The following is a 17,151-nucleotide window of genomic DNA, read 5'->3' on the forward strand; positions in this document are numbered from 1 at the left end:
ATGTTACCAGGTCAAGTTTCCAAGGGAAGCCGATCCGGACTCAAATTCTTCATTACATCACAGTATTATTACAACACAACCATGAAGTTTGGTTCACTTACCAAGTCAAAAAATGAAAATGACGTTTCGGGCCCCATACGGGCCCTTGCTCACAACAGGGCTGTCGCGGTAGAAGGGAAAGCTTATATATGATTAAGTATGATATGATATGATATGATATGATATGATATGATATGATATGATATGATATATGATTAAAAGGGGGAAATCAGCTGGAGAGGATCAGATAACTACAAATTTGCTGAAGGACGGGGGGGATATCGTGCTAGAAAAACTGGCCACCCTGTATACGCAGTGCCTGGTGTCATCGACGGTACCGGAACCATGGAAGAACGCAAACATTATCCTCATTCACAAGAAAGGGGACTCTAAGGACCTTAAAAATTACAGACCAATCAGCTTACTGTCCGTTACGTATAAGGTATTTACTAAGGTAATCACTAATAGAATCAGGACAACCTTAGACTGCAATCAAGCAAAGGATCAAGCAGGGTTTCGGAAACGGTACTCTACTATCGATCATATCCATACCATCAATCAGGTGATAGAAAAATGCTCGGAATATAACCAGCCCTTATACATAGCATTCATTTATTACGAAGAGGCATTTGACTCAGTTGAAACCTCGGCGGTGATGCAGGCATTGCGAAATCAGGGGGTAGACGAGCTGTACGGGAAAGTGCTGGAAGATATATATAGTGGCTGCACAGCAACCATAGTTCTGCATAAAGAAAGTAACAAAATTCCCATAAAGAAAGGTGTTAGGCAAGGAGACACAGTCTCCCCAGTACTATTCACAGCTTGTTTAGAGAAAGTATTCAGAGACATGGAATGGGTGCAGTTAGGGATAAGGGTAGATGGAGAACACCTCAGTAATCTGCGATTTGCTGATGACATTGCCTTGCTAAGCAACTCGGGGGATGAACTGCAAATAATGATTGATGACCTAGACAGAAAAAGTAGAAAGGTAGGCTTGAAAATCAATATGCAGAAGACTAAGGTAATGTTCAACAGCCTCGGGAAGGAACAGCAGTTTACATTAGGTAGCGAAATACTGGAAGTAGTAGGCGAATATGTCTACTTAGGACAGGTAGTAACCGCAGATCCGGACCATGAAAAGGAAATAACAAGAAGAATAAGATTGGGATGGAGCGCATTTGGCAAGCACTCGCAGATTATGACTAGGAGCTTACCGGTATCGCTCAAGAGGAAAGTATACAACAGTTGCATCTTGCCTGTACTCACCTATGGGGCTGAAACGTGGAGGCTAACCAAGAGAGTTCTACTTAAGTTGAGGACAACCCAGAGGGCTATGGAACGAAAAATGATAGGGGTAACATTAAGAGATAGAAAGCGTGCAGAGTGGGTCAGAGAAATAACTCAAGTTACCGACATTCTTGTGGAAATTAAGAAGAAATGGACATGGGCAGGACATGTAATGCGAAGAGAGGATAACCGATGGTCGCTGAGGGTAACAAACTGGGTTCCAAGGGAAGGAAAGCGTAGCAGGGGGCGGCAGAAAGTTAGGTGGGCGGATGAGATTAAGAAGTTTGCAGGGGTCAAGTGTATGCAGCTAGCACAAAACCGGATTAAGTGAAGAAATATGGGAGAGGCCTTCGCCCTGCAGTGGGTATAATCAGGCTGATGATAAAAAAGTATGCTCCGTAATCATTTTCCGTAGATATTATGAAGCATGCCCTGATTCTTGTTCAGCGTGTTGGCTGTCGTGTGGATGATTAGGGATTCCAAATGTACTCTTGCCGATGTGCTTTTTCGGTTTCTAAGATTGTCGCTTCACCCCAGCCAATATCGTGGCAGGTGGACAGCACGTGCTCCGCAACTGCATTTTTGCTGCGCGCTTTTTGCTCACATTGGCTTAGTGGTCCTTTATGCGTCGCTGATAGTTTCCAGTTTCCCCAATGTAGACGCAGGGGCAGCCGCTGCATGGTGTTCGGTAATCAACCCCATGGAACTTGGCACGTGGTAGCGGATCCTTCACATTAACAACTTCGGCTTGCAGCTTACTTGGCACATGTGCAATGTGCACTACGTGTTTTCTGAAGATCTGAGAGAGGACTTCGCTTATTTGAGACACGTAAAGAATCGCAGTGCGTTACATTTGGAATCCCTAATCATCAAGACGACAACATCAGGACAAGAACATCAGAACAAGAATCAGGACACGCATCATAATATCCACAGAAAACAATTACGGAGCATACTGAAGCATATATAAGCTTTCCCTTCTTCCGTGACAGCCCTGTTGTGAACAAGGGCCCCGTATGGGACCGGGAACGTCTTCTGTCGAATGTCCCGCAGCCACTGGGGACCGATGGCAGTAGCTTAATTGGTCTGGTCAGGTAATTGAGGTTGGCTGAATTTTTTCCGAAAAAAAAAGGGTTATTTTCGGCTCCGGTCACTAAAAACAGGCCGCGCCTTAGAAATAGTAACACAATTCCATCTACACTCGGATATTTGTGTCCGGTGGAGACCTGGGAGGCCCTAGAATTCCAACCACGGTCGCCTGACATCAAAGGCGGATGCTCCACTTCTACGATATCGCTGTTGTCTGGTTAGCATTCATTTCTCTTGAATTATCTTGCTTTATGCACTGATATGCCGGCAGCTGTACACCGCTAATCATTTGGAAGCATAATAAGAATCGTTGAAAGGTCACAAAGAGTACATACTGATACCGGAAGGACCATCGTTTAGAACACACAGCGCAATAGGACAGGGACGCGACTGCACGGTCAAAGGCAGAGAATCGCGCCAGTTCGAAGCGCCTACGTGGCTAAAATTTTTATCTCTACACGCTAGCTCTGATGGAGAGATAAGACAAATTTTCAGAAACATTCAGCTTCTTCTCGTCAGGTTTACCGTGGTTTGGAATTTTCTTCCCGGAATTGGAGCGGATTGAAACCGTTATGGATAAGCTGCACAGCCAACAGTAATGCACCGGTAAAAACTGCACACGGATTTATTCTTCACAAAAAAAAAAAAGCTTTCTAAATACGCGCCTGATGAATTGAAGCAATGCACAGGTTTTATAAAATCGGCACAAAAACGTCTACCAGTACACCATGACCTGGGAGGTTGTCGGATGCATCCATGATTCTCACTGTGCTCTTAAATACAACTGCGTAAAGGTAACAGCCCGCAATAATGGCGCAGCAGCTGCTGCAAGGCGCAGATATCTCTAGAACCTGAAATCATTTTGCGCCCGGAAATAAACAAAGCGCGCATCACCCGTAATTGATCGCTCAAACTTTGGTGTAACATGGAGGGGTCCACGCTTGTTTAGAGCCATGAAACTGAACACCGCGCTGTGCTCTGGTCTCACTTGGGAGTGGCTTAAAGCTAGAGACACCTTACCTGGCTGGCGTATTTTTGTATTAGCTGGTTTTTCTTCGCTTAAAGAAAAAGGGACCAATCCGGGGGGGGGGGGGGGGGGGGGGCAAATGAATATGTTATAAACCCATAACGAAGGAATCTGCTCATGTGTGCTAAACAAGTGGGTGAATTTCCGCAATTCGTTTCTGCCATGAGTACCTCACAAGAAGTATTGTGAAACGTACCTTGGACACATGAACAATAGCCGCGACAGCCCGCTGGACAACCAAAGCACTCAGAAAAACCGCTGACCAAAGCATAGCTTCAGCGAGTTTCCATGCTTTCTTGCTCAAATGGTGCTGAGCTGTCAGAGTGAATGTATATTTATACGATTAATTGCCATGCCATCGTTCTAAAACGCTTCCACTTGCATGCTGAGGTTGCACTGAACGATACGTCAATCCTGAAACCGGGCACGCATTTAACGATGTCGTACGCCATACGATACTGCTTTGTAGCAACTTTATTTTCAGGTCGAACTTGTTAGGTCCAACACGTTTTGTGTTACTGCCTCCTTCTTTGGGCACAGCACGCACACCCAAAAGAAAACAGTCATCGAAATTTGTTTACTTTCACCATGCCTTCTATACATGGGCGGTTTTTGTACTGCCCTATTTTAAGCAGATCCCTTAATGAGCGCAGGAACGCGTTTCAACCGGATATAAAGTATCGAAAGTAATCAATGCATTTCAGGCCGTAGATAACACCCCTGGGAAGGTGCGGAAGCGCGCATCTCTGCAATTAAAAAACAAAAAGATGAATTAGGAGAGCGAGAACGACGAGCTTTTAATCAGGCTTAGCATACCAACCTTTACTGCATCGCAGAAAGCAGTGGCATCAAAGTTGTACTTCTCCTTCCATGCCTGAGGACAACGTGCAATCACGTAAGCGCACAGGACAAAAAAAATGTAACTGTCTCTGGACCAAACAATTTCTTCTTCACAAAATCTGAATAAATGCTAAACTATCTTGTTGAATACACAACCCTTATTGTATGCAGGAACGTATACATTCATCGTCATTTTAACGCAGCGTTCCGGTTTAAACTTTTTTCTATTCGCAGACTCGCGGCCGTGAATGTTGCTCCGGCCGATAAACTGGTCCCAAGGGGCATACGTTTATGGCACTTTTAGCGCAGTTCAGTTATTTCCATAGCCCCGCTGGGGTGGCGCAGTGGTTAGGGCGCTTGACTACTGTGCCCAAGAATGCAGGATCGGATTCCGGCCTAGGCGGCTGCTTTCCGATAACTGCGAAAAGCTAGCCGTCCATGTGCTGTGTCATGTCAGCGCACGTTAAGAAGGCCCTCCACTACGGAATCCGTACAGGCTAATTCTTTCCATATTTCTGAATATGAATTAGCACTAGTCAGCGTGTAAAAAATACAACTGGGTAGCCGATATATAATCAATATGGTTAACTTTCTGCTTTTACATAACTTTGCGCAGCGTATGAATGGCAAGCCAAAATTTCTGGAAACAATAACCTAAATACTTGCCACACCATTTTATCACGTCCTTAAGGAATGCTTTATAGTACGAGTGCTCTTTCTGAATCAGAAGCTTCACTACCAAAACATGGTAGTGCAATTCCACATTGCCGAAAAGAAGTACATTTGCTGCCTCCCTGAAGTTAAAATTGGACAGTTCGTCCAGTCTGTTACATTTATTAATGAGTACTTACCGGGAATACAACTGAAGCCGCCAGACCAAATTTGTAGCCACAATCGGCGGCCGCTAACGTCAATTCTCTGTCGCCCTGGACATCAAAACGGCAACCGCAAATTTCAAAAGGCTCCATATTAAACGAAAGAGGCGTCTAATTATTTGTATAACACTATTAGCAGTAATTACGAGATTGATTTAAACTGTCAGTAAGGCAATGTATAGAGCGAGAGCGACACAATTTTTCGCCCTCCGTATGCCAAGACCGCGGCGACGTTTCCTTCTTAAAGAAGATTAGTCGAGAGTTATGCGGATAGGATAAGAGAGTGCGCTCCAGGGGGAAAGGATAAAAGCACAGAAGGACGCCGATAGAAAAGAGATCAATTAACTAGTCTCTCAAAAGTTCCTCAATTGTTATATGAAGAGTATACATAGCACTGAATTCGTATGGACCAAAGAAATTACTAATGGCATGCTGGTATTAGCATTCTTCAGTGAACTATGTGATACTGTGCAAAACATCTGCGCATGGTGTCTTTTGCAGCTGCGAGCATGAGCACTGAAACCATCCTATGAGGTTCATAAATTCCTCATATTTCGAAGATAGTACGTTCAGCTAAATTGACCTTAAGAAATTAATTTAAATCAAGTAGCATACCGAAGATCAACAAGAAACATAAAATACAAAGCAAGGACGAGGGCAGCCAGGGACATGGCCAGAGCTCCTCTGCCTTCTTTATTTATCTTTAATGGCCTCTGCTTTCGATTCACAGCGATCTTTTAGCAGCGACGATAACTCTCTTTTTATTGCGATAATACTATTCAACTGTTTGCTTTAATAATTTTAAATTAAAAGAAACATACCATGTAAGAATCTTCCGCCAAGGCATAGCACATTCGCCATACCGCACAAAGTCTGTTTGCTTCCTTGGGGATAAAAAGCAGCAAAATGTCGTTAAAGAAACAAAACCTGTTCACGCACTAATGCCCTGGCTAAAACACACATCCTCGCCATCGTCCCCAGACCCTTGTGACCTAAATCCTGTTGGGCCTGGAAGAGGCGCAGCAGCATTAAAGTTGCGTGCGCAGCCACAAAGAGCCAGGATAAAAGATGGGCGTCAAATTACCATGATACATGTAAAAGGTACTGCGCACAAATAAAACAGGACGTTAAGGGAACACAACTAGCGCTATGGCGAGAGATTATATTTGAAAAAGGGCACACCTTCTATAGCCTCCGGCCGGGATATCCCATACTACGCACAGTTCAAAAACATGCCTTTATTCAGATGCAGTTTTAATGGTGGGTTGCTTAAGAAATCTCCCCCCATCCTTTTAATTAGGAATGTCTCGATCGGCTCACGGCTCCTCTTGGCAAACTTTTGTCTCTGTTGCGAATCAGGTATGGCTTATCGCGTGTACCATCTGGGCATGCGCTGCCGTGCAGGGGTCACGTATTTCACCTCCTTGTCTCTTTATGCACAGTGCCCTGTAAATGTATCGTGCTTGAACAATCTGCCAACAAAGCACTCTCTTAGGGAAAATGAGCATGATCTGAACTGTTCACTGCTGACAGAGAAAGACAACCATGGCAGACCATGTTGGAGGGCTGATTCCTGCATTTCATTGCATTTGCCTGTCAAATATTGCAGACGTCTCAGGCCCTACTTTCATTTTTCAGCAGGCGCATCTGCCTCCTTTTTTGAATGATATGGACTCTTGTCTGTCTTTATATGTGCACATTGTTCTAAAATAGCCGGGTCGTAAAGACCCGGCTTAACTCTTTACTTTTAGTTTCTCTGCTTCAGTTGGTTTCATGCGATATTTTCAAACGCTATTGCATTCCGAAATTCTTCCCATAACATGCGATATGCTTTCATTCGTATTCGGTACGTCTGGCTTCTCTTCATTTCTGGTGTCGTGAGCAATGCTTTGATCATGAGCTATTTCACTTTACACACCACTTTTTCTCTCTATTCAATTTGTGTTCCCTTATTGGCGTTTGAGTTGTATCAAGTCTTCGTTTTTTGTTTGTTTGTTTTTGGAGTTTTATTTCTTACACCGCACTCCCTTGCACTCATTTGGGTGTTATATAATTTCTCTAAGGTGCTTTCATTCAAAGTCATTATTTTCAAATTTTTTCTCGACTCTCTGTTTATCACTTTTCATATTGTTCAGCGTGAGAACAAACGCGATATTTTCAGTCGAAGTTGTCGGCTCTGGTCCGGCCGGCTAACAAGCTATCATCATCCTGAGCTGCAATAAAGCTCTATCGAATTCAGTGCTAGTTACTTTGTCTTTGCAATGCACGACGAACGTTGTATTCTACTACAATGTAATGTGCACCTAACTAAAGTTTTTCTTATGAACGCTGCAACAAAATTAGCAACTGCAGATTGGAACCAATAAAGGAAAGCATTTACAAAGACAGGAATAGTGTGAACTGCAATTCTGATATTCTTCGTTGTTCTAACAACTTCCTACAGCTATTCCTCAGATATACTCGCAGTAATTAAGTTATAGAAGCTGCGTTAAGGCATAGCCTCCTTAATACACTCTGCGCCTGGCAACTCCGCGCTCCGCGGCCGTCACCGCCACTCCTCCTCCGTTCACAAGTTACGCCACTGGCTACCGAGAGATGGCGACAGCGACGTAGGGTCACCCTCGCCAGGCGAGTGCCGGATGCGCCGTGTTGCAAAGCGGTCCGGATAGTCAAGCGCTGCCGCTTTCTTGCTGTTTCGTGACTGTTTTGCAGTGTGCAAGGTCATGCTTCTACTTTTCTCTGCCTTCGGGGGATGCAGGAATACAGCATTGCAGAAACTGGTAAGTGCCAGCTTTGCTTTGTCCTTCCAGCGATCGCTGCGTAGTGTTCACCTGCTTTGAGGCTTGTAAAAAATAGTGACATACAGCACCAAACACTGTTTTTATTAAGCGTCAATACTGCAATAGGAATGTTGGATGTGCGCATGTGCTTTCTGGACTGCAATGCTAATTGCTTCCCTGCCTAGCTCGTCTGCGTAGTGTGTTAGATGTGCTCCTGCGAAGATTTTTTTTTTTTTGCAGTATACGCTAAATACGAAATTTTGTGATAAAATAAAAACACGGGATTTACCTATTGTGAAGATGACTACTTTAAATTGAGTTAAACCGAATCGTGTAAAGTCTATATTAATTATCCTTGTCAACTAAATCGCTGTCCCTCTCTAGCATCGGAAACCGCAAAACTCGTACTCAACCGCATTAAGGCCTGTGAAAAATAATGACAGCACCAGAAGTGTGTTTATTACGCGTCAGTAAGGTAATAATGATATTAAACGTGCACGTGTATTTTCTGGACTGCGATGCTGACTTCCTCCCTGGTTAGCTCGTCTGTGTGGTATGTTACATGTGCTCTAGCGCAGTATTTTTTGTTTCGCTAACTGCGCAATTCTGTGAAAAATAAAAACACGAGCTTTGCTTATTGTGACGATTATTTTGGAGTGATCAAAACAGAAAGATGGAACGCGTATATTTGTCTTTCTTGTTTTTAAAGTAAAAACGTTTGTGCGACGCGCTGAATCATTGAAAGTAACAGCTGATACCAAAATTGTTCTCCTTACAGATCTCAATGGCATACTGCGATGCAGTTGTTCCAATCATCTGTAAATCAAGCTGGCTTCTGTGCTATCAGTGACAGAAGTCACCGTGAACGTTTTTCCCTACTTGTGGCAACTATTAATCACACCACTTCTACATGGTACTCTTGTAGCACAATTTCCGTTGTGAAATGTGTAAATAAATGCTGGTGCCTTTCTTCTTAAATTCTGTTTTATTGCAGCGTAGACTAGCATTGTAATTTTTCTATTACCATTGGCGCTATCGTAGCAGTCATGCAGTTTTTCGAGCCATATGCACAATTTCTTGAAACTGCCTGACATAAAATGTCATATAGCGTTGGTGTTATTGCCTAATAAGTATCATGATCACTTTTTATGTTTATTGGATGTCGGCCTTACAAGTAAATATGCTGAATATGCATGATTCATGCTTTGGAACCGTTATCCCGCTAGAGAATAACAGCGCTCCCGACCCGCGACGACGTTCGTACCCGTGCGACCCGTGCGCCTCGACCCCTACGTCAGTGGCGCCCTCAGCGAGGGGAGTGGCAGCACCGCGCAACTTTACCCGACGGCGCCACTCTATTGATTGTTCGCGTAGCGCGTTGACAGGCACAGAGAGTATAAAGGAGGCTGTGGTTACGGAAACACAGCACAACTCGGTGACTGCAATGCAGAGAAGACAGCAGGGTCTGTTGGGTAAAAACCCGCGGGGCAAGACGTTCATGGAAAAAGAAGGGAATATAAACTATGCGTGTGACGCGAAGGGTTGATAACGAATGGTCACTTATAGGATAATGTACCGGAAGGAAGACAAACGTAGCAGCAGTTGTGACAAAGTCAATGCAGCTGATGAAGTTATGCCGATTGCGAGGTTAATGCAGCCGCAGCAGTGGCAATAGAATATTCATTGAAGAAGTATAGCAGAGGTATACGTCCTCCAATGCAATGAGTTTGATGATAATGCTGGTGCCTCTGCACATCGGGATTTTACTATAAGTAAGGTCTGGGTATCAGTCCGAAGCCTAACATCTGGTGTTGTTGTTATTTATGAGGATACAGAATGACTTCGTGTTTCCAAACCATCGTTGTTGTTTTTTGCAGAAAATGTACTGCTACATGGAACAGAAGTGTGATAATACCTTGATGAAGCTTGGAGAAATGTTGAGCCGCAAGGTTTCATTCTTGCATGCCAAAAACACGGCGGTTGTCACTCGAGCCGTCTTTGCAACATCTAATGCGTCTACACCAAAGAAAAACATCAGTTTCGCAGCAAAGTAATAGACCTGTGTTGAGGAGCACGTGGTAATTACTGCTGGCAGAAATTTTGAAGTGATTCGCGTAAAAGTCGATGTAAAAGCACAGGTCGAATTCTTTCCTTTAATCAACCCACTCGAAACTGCTGCATATGTTCAGAAACAACGCGATCATTTGATGCAAAGTTAAGTATCGGGCAAACCAACAGCAAATGACAGAATAGTTGTGAAGATACAACCTCAAATAAATATATATTGGTGAAAGTTAAATTTCGCAAATTTAATGTAAACCCATAATGGAAAAATAATATTGCCATGGCAAAAATATTGGCAACACAAAGGGTGCCATTTAGAGCCACGCACATATATGGGCACGTCCTCACAGAGTGGTAAGTGGTGCGGGGGAAGATCTATACGGAAAATAAAAAAAATACCTTGCATCTCCCCTTTTTCGTGCGGCTCTAGTTAAGAAATGCAATCTCCACTTTTTACCTTATACTTAAAAAAATAAATGTGACCTTTTTTTTTATTTAATAAAGAGAGAAAATACTTAGTGAAACCCAAATGATATTTCTCACTACATCCCCCGGCCTGCATTTTGCTACTTTTAAGCCATCCGCCCACAAAACGAAATCATTTATCTCACTAAAGTAGGTCATACTGCAACTCTGCACCTAAAGTCGTATTGCTTATACTTTCAAACAGATTCATTTTTGAGATACATGGTAATCAAAAACAGACTGGAAAAGAAGTCTCGTGAATAACGTGAAAGTTTTCACGTGTATCCAGGTATAACATAAAACCTCTGCATACTGCTTCACAGCGTTCACAGCCTGGCCGTGTCCGCTAACAAAATTTCCACCCAAATGCCATGATCAACAATAGCGTATTGTTACATTTTACAAATATACTTCGACTTCCTAAAGCAGAGATTATGCTTCTGTGATCTGAAGCACATCTAATTAGATGGTCTCTGCTTCACTTCAGCCCGCCGGTGCTGCATACCTCTCGGCGAAATCAGAGCACGCGAGCGTTTCACTTTTGCCCACCGTCGAAATGCAAGCTATGTGCAGAGAATGGCACCTTGACTATGTGCGCGGCGGCAAAACGCTGCACTAGCCGAACTATGAAAGCAAGTGCCGCTGAAAAAGTAGTTTTCATTCATTAGCTCGGCATTCTTGCGCTCAGCAGCAAAATAAGAATTAATACATTTTTCTTTTTGTTTTTGTTTTCATTCTTATTAGAAGTATCACGGCAGGTTAACTACTAGGCAAACATCTGCATTCAATAAAGTGCATACTCTTCTCTCGGGATCGAAGTATGTAATAGGTCATAGCCGATAGGTATATAAAGACCCATATATATTGGCCGACTCTTGTCCAGCCTATCAAAAAATGTAGTGTGTACATGGGTGGTTCTTATTTATCAATCGCGTCATTTTCAGTTAAGAGTTTAATTCCTGAATTCCGATATTTGTTTATTGACCGAAAGACGTTTTGGTAGGGCCAATTTTTATAATCAAATAAACAAATGATGATAGCGCAACGAACCTCTTTTTCCTCGGGAGCTACATATTCCTCCTAAACAATTTGCGTAATTTTCAATCAACCTCAATTATTCACAAATAACAAAAAGAATACAAATATAGGATTCCACAGTTAATAGAACTCAATGTCCCAACAGACAAAAAGCTAACCAAACGCGATAAAACACCAGCTCGATTTCAAAGAAAGTTCTGGAGTTTTGTTTTTCATACAGCAATCTACGAAGACTACAGCAGCATCTACTAATATTACACCTGACTTAATATCACTGCTTCTCCCACTACTGAGGTAAACGCAATGGCTGCCTCGGCTTGTCATGCACTGCTGGCGGGTGCAAGAATGGCCCTCAATATAATGCCACCTCCTTTTATCAACGCCCTGCCATTACCTAAAAGTTTAGGTGCAATTCAGATTAATTTTTCATCTTCCTTTTGAAGCAGGAAAAAGAAACTAAGAAATGTTGCTGCAGCTGTAAAACAAATCACGCATATTTAACTTTTCCGACATTGCGGTTATCTTTTTGCATAGTATTTTCTCGCTTCAAATTATCTGTTATTTTCCCGCTGTGCAGTGAGTTAACAGTGGTCGCGTACTCTCCTTACTCTGTGTGCCGCCGCACCAGTTGATTGCTGTCACTGTTACGTTGTGCATTAAAATGGCTGTCGCAAAAACCATCGATCTAATGGAGTAGTATTCCATTATCCCAGCCGGATTTCGGAATGTGCTGCCCTGCTAGTAATGTAGGGCAATGAACGTCGAGGTCCGCACATCAGATACGAAGTTGCGAATCTTTTTCGAAAAGCATACGACAGCGATTGATCAATATCATGAAGTCATGATTCTGTCCTCAGTAGCTGCGCACTGTGTCCAAGAATAGAAATGGAATGATCACTGTCCTTGATCATCGCTCATGAATGACTGTTCGACCTTCTCATGCAGGATTTCTTTTTTTGTCATGCTGCTTTCTCTCAGCCTTGACAAAATTGATGAGATGGCAGATACGCATGTATATGCCCAAAACAGATGCTTTTTTCAGAACAGTGACCGGACTGCTGTGCACACTTTAGCAGCTGTTTACTCGGCCAAAATTGCTTAAAAATGAAAATTTCTGCTTTATAAAAAAAATATATATATAAAATCCCTTGTACACTTTATGGTGTCTGCTTGGGTTCGGGCAGTAATGCTTAATCTACCTATCTACCTTGTATGGGTAAGACATTTCAAAAATATTCTTTCACTAGTATGTCCAAGTATAGAGCTATAAAGTGATATCTAACCTGTCATCATCATAATCATCAGCCTGATTATACCCACTGCAGGGCGAAGGCCTCTCCCATATTTCTGCACTTAACCCGGTTCTGTGCTAGCTGCATCCACTTGACCCCTGCGAACTTCTTAATCTCATCCGCCCACCTAACTTTCTGCCGCCCCCTGCTACGCTTTCCTTCCCTTGGAATCCAGTTTGTTACCCTCAGCGACCATCGGTTATCCTCTCTTCGCACTACATGTCCTGCCCATGTCCATTTCTTCTTCTTAATTTCCACTAGAATGTCGGTAATTTACCAGTAAGTTACCGATCTAACCTGTATCGCTTCCAAAATATTTTTGCCACTGATTACCAGAACGTAAAGTTCTCCTTGTGAATGGCAAAATGGGAAGTGTCGAACAGTCACGGGCATGTTCATGAAATGCTGGTTCAAAGAAAAAAAAACACCTTAGTGTGATCGGATAGAGCACGTGAGTGGAAAGCTAAGAAACTTGTGAAGGCATACCTGCTCTATTTGCTGGAGTGAATACAAGGTCTCTTCTGGACAGGCAAAGCAGATGTGCTATTTTTTCTCTATTCCCTTTCCTGTAAGCATTTGTCTGTGACTGCACTTTTGCAAAGGGCACATGATACGTAACATTCAGCAAAGGCGGCCACTTCCAATTGAGAAGATCATCTCCTAATTGTCGCCGCTATTGCGAGACAATCACAGTACACTGGATGAATCAGTTCTGTGCCCTTGGTGTGTATTGTGCTGCTTCACAGATACTCTCACTTGAGGGGTATTATCGGATCAAGAATGGCGCAGAAATTCAGAATTTTAAAGTCCAGAAATAACACGTAGGACACGTGGCCCTGACGAAGATAAGTCCACTTGTCGAAGCGTTAGCTCGGCTTCCGAACTGAGGCTCCCCCTCTACCCTTGTTAAGTGCTCTTCCATACTGTGTAGCCATCTTTCTCTCGTTCTACGCGTGCTACGAGGAACGCCGTAGGGAAGGACTTCGAAGAGCAGAGTATGTAAGACCGGTTACTAACTGATGCTGTTGTATCCAGACATCTGAGCAGAGAACCAGTGCTTATTTACGAAGTGCCCATTGGCAGCCTTAAACCAACACAAGCACGTACATTCGTAAGCAAAAGTGGTATACAACACTTAGCCGATGGCGGAACTTGCGAAAACTGCATGCCAACTTCATCTAGCAACAGCTACCTAAGATCGAGATAATAGTGGCGGTGCCCAATTTTATCCATATGCATGTGCCAATGTCACTGTCCCTGTCGTTAGATGGCATTTCGGTGCAGTTTTCCCGAGCTCGGTCACTGGTTGAGTGGTGTATACTACTTTTGTTCACGACTTTACCTGTTATCAGGCCGCGGTTAAAGAACTTCTTGAACTGGCCGCTCATGCGCATCCAAGCGCAGTAGTGGAGCAGACATCACAGTAACCTTTACAGCGGAACCGGAAAAACATTCCAGTTCGAAACCTTGATTGAGGATGGAACCACAACATAGTGCTTAGAGCTCGCTGCCAACGTAGGCCCTAGGCCCTTGGTAATAAGATCGAGAGAAGCTTTGAAGACGGACCAAGGTCAATGTAACTCTTTCTACCATAGAGAAACCGCGGCGAGCTCCTTTACGCTTTCGGGGCTTCTGTTTGCTACTTATCTTTTTTTGCGAAGAGAATCACGGAGAGTCTCCGGACTTATTTTTTCCTGGTTGTGTATTGCCAACATGTAGAAATAATTTCTTCTTGAAGTTGGGGCTGCCCGCCCCGATTGTTCTTTCTTGGCTGTGGCTAAAGGTACGTCGGACGGACCCGATCAATGGTCTTAAAGGTACGTCTGACGGACCCAGTGCGTTTTTCTTCGGGATACGGCGGACGGATCCAGGAAATATTTTTAAGAGGTACGGCAAATGGACCCGATCGGGTGTTTACGTCGTCGGCAAAGCCGGACGGATCCGAGAGGGGTACGGCGGACGGACCCGACCGGTGGGGTTCGTCCGACGGACCCAACGCATTTTTCTCCGATATGGGCCTTGGGATTCATCGGGAAAACCGGACGAATCCGAGGTAGATAGATTATGGTGCGGTTGTAGCAACAACTTGGTAGCCATATGTAGCCAAATCGAAGTTGGTACGAAGTGTGCGAGGTAAAAACTATATATAGTAACGCTGGCAAGAAGTACGTACTACATACTGCATGCGTGAAATGTGAAATTACAAAGAATAATACAGTGGCAAGAATAGTGCCTAGAATGGGTGATAGACTACGTGATGGCATGATGATAGCTAGGTTTACGTGAGTTGCACCGCGGCAGGGTGGCAAGCACGACCTGAGCGCAAGCGTATGTAATCGCGGTGTTGACGGCCAGCCCGCGGCCCGCACGCCCGCTCATTTAATTGGTCCTGTTTATCATGTGGATTAACGTCTACGACGGTCCTTATGTAGTTATTATTCTTCAAAATTTCCTCACTTCCATCTGTGATGAGATGCGTCAAGTAACGCATCGCTTTCTGCTCGCATTGAGGTTTGGTGATGCAAGTTCATGCATATAGCGGCGCTGAAAATGCTGGGTACCGCCGGCGTGTCTCTATAGCCCAAGCATCGCGTCATTCGTGTTTGTTGTACAACTGGAGGTGTGGTTTCTGCTTACCATGAGATGCTGTGATGTCCGGATTACGTTCTACGAGAGTGCTGTGTTGAGTGCGCCGATGTCCGGACGGACATGATCCGTTTATGATCGATGATCTTCCACGTGCATGTCAGTATATATTAGGTGCAGCGGTAAGTCAAAAAAAAAAGGCTGTGAAAAAAGGTCTGTGAAAAAGGCTGACCGCCGAAGAATTGACGCGTTTGAATTGTGGTGCTGGCGAAGACTCTTGAGAGTTCCTTGGACTGCAAGAAGATCAAATCAGTCGATATTGTCGACCTAAACCCTGACTGCTCATTGGAGGGTCAAATTCTAAAGTTAAGCTCAGCTACTTTGGTCATCTGATGAGAAGAGAGGAGTCGCTGGAGAAATATTTGATGTTGGGAAAGGTTGAGGGTTGCCGGAGAAGGGATAGACAGCGAACGCGATGGTTAGATGGCATCCTCGAGGCACTGCAGATGAAGTTATGTGATGTTAGGAAGATAGTGAGAGACCGGGAAGCGTAGCGTGACATGGTCCATAGGGTCCCGAAGAGTCGGACACGACTGAACGACTGAACTGAACTAAGTCCAAAAACGTCGCGTAAAGAGAGCATCGTGGAAATTTATTCACACGCGCTGTGCAACAGTCAGACGAAAATAAGTCATCGACAATTTGTTATCAGACTGCACTACAGCGCCCAAAACTCGAAAAATGGGAATGCACATGATACACTTTTCGCATATTGGAATGGACAGAAAAATAAGGGCCCAGCCTACACCGCCAAGATGCGCATTACTGCAGGTGAAATGGTTCAGGTTTCTGTAAAATAGCTGCCTGGCACAGCACCTCCCTAAATGTTCAGGCTTTGTACTTTTATTGAAGGCCACTTTATCATTAATAAAGGAACGAATATGCTTTATGTATTAATGACTAGCGCTTTTTCAAATTATGTTCATTTTTCTTTGTTTTTCATGCTAGACAAACACAAATGGTACACTTTTAAACTTGACATTCCAAAGTTGAACATGAATATCTGCTATGCATGTGACGGCTTTACTGTTGGAAAAGTTGACGTGTATAGCATGTTAGTATACGCTGCGACACCTCAACGGCACGTTCGGCTACTTGCCCCAAAGTCGTGATGTTTAATGCTAGTGATGGCAGAATTGCACTTTGGTGCAGGTGAAATGCAAGTGCATCTTTTTCCTGGAAGATGTCACCACAAAGTACAAATTCCGGGTAGTCAAATTAGTCTGGAGCTCTCCATTACAGTATTCTTCATAGCTACATATGTAACTTTAGGATGTGAAACCCTGTATGCCACAGGTAGGATGGGTTGTTTTTTAGATTTTGTAACCTCTCAGCTATGTTTTGCTACATTTGGCTAATTTTAGTTCTCAAACAGTTGTTAAAGATGAAACCGAAACAGTTTTTGGCATGGTTTCCTGCTTGGATTAATTCGCTAATTGCAGTTCTTTGAAACTTGCATCAATGCTGGACAGTTCAAATGGCAGGCAGTTGAATTACAGGAATGATGTGGATCATGCATTTCAGTTCTGACAAAGGGCAAGTAACGATTCCCTCCATGCATGCATAGGTGCCCTTAGACAAATACATACTCAGGTGTGTGATTGTGACACATATCAAGGGTCGACAGAAGGCCATGTGGAGCCAGTGTAATATTCTTCATGAAGGCTAAAATAAAATTGTACAACAGCTGCTGTACCAGGCAGAAAAAA

At 43.6% G+C, this 17,151-nt stretch overlaps 1 protein-coding gene across 1 annotated transcript; it reads right to left on the reverse strand.

Annotated features, from left to right (window-relative positions):
- Positions 1 to 4,104: 4,104 nt before the first annotated feature.
- Positions 4,105 to 14,190, reverse strand: LOC146195841 (uncharacterized). The gene is made up of 6 exons (XM_084596875.1): positions 14,139 to 14,190; positions 9,853 to 9,953; positions 5,979 to 6,041; positions 5,134 to 5,208; positions 4,263 to 4,316; positions 4,105 to 4,188 (listed from the first exon to the last, which is right to left on the reverse strand). Exons 1-6 carry the CDS (start codon positions 14,188 to 14,190, stop codon positions 4,105 to 4,107), a joined length of 429 nt encoding a protein of 142 aa, XP_084453001.1.
- Positions 14,191 to 17,151: the final 2,961 nt, after the last annotated feature.

The sequence above is a fragment of the Amblyomma maculatum genome, chromosome 3 (assembly GCF_055883805.1).
Source record: "Amblyomma maculatum isolate TAMU_Amacu chromosome 3, ASM5588380v1, whole genome shotgun sequence".
NCBI classification, from domain to species: Eukaryota; Metazoa; Arthropoda; class Arachnida; order Ixodida; family Ixodidae; genus Amblyomma; species Amblyomma maculatum.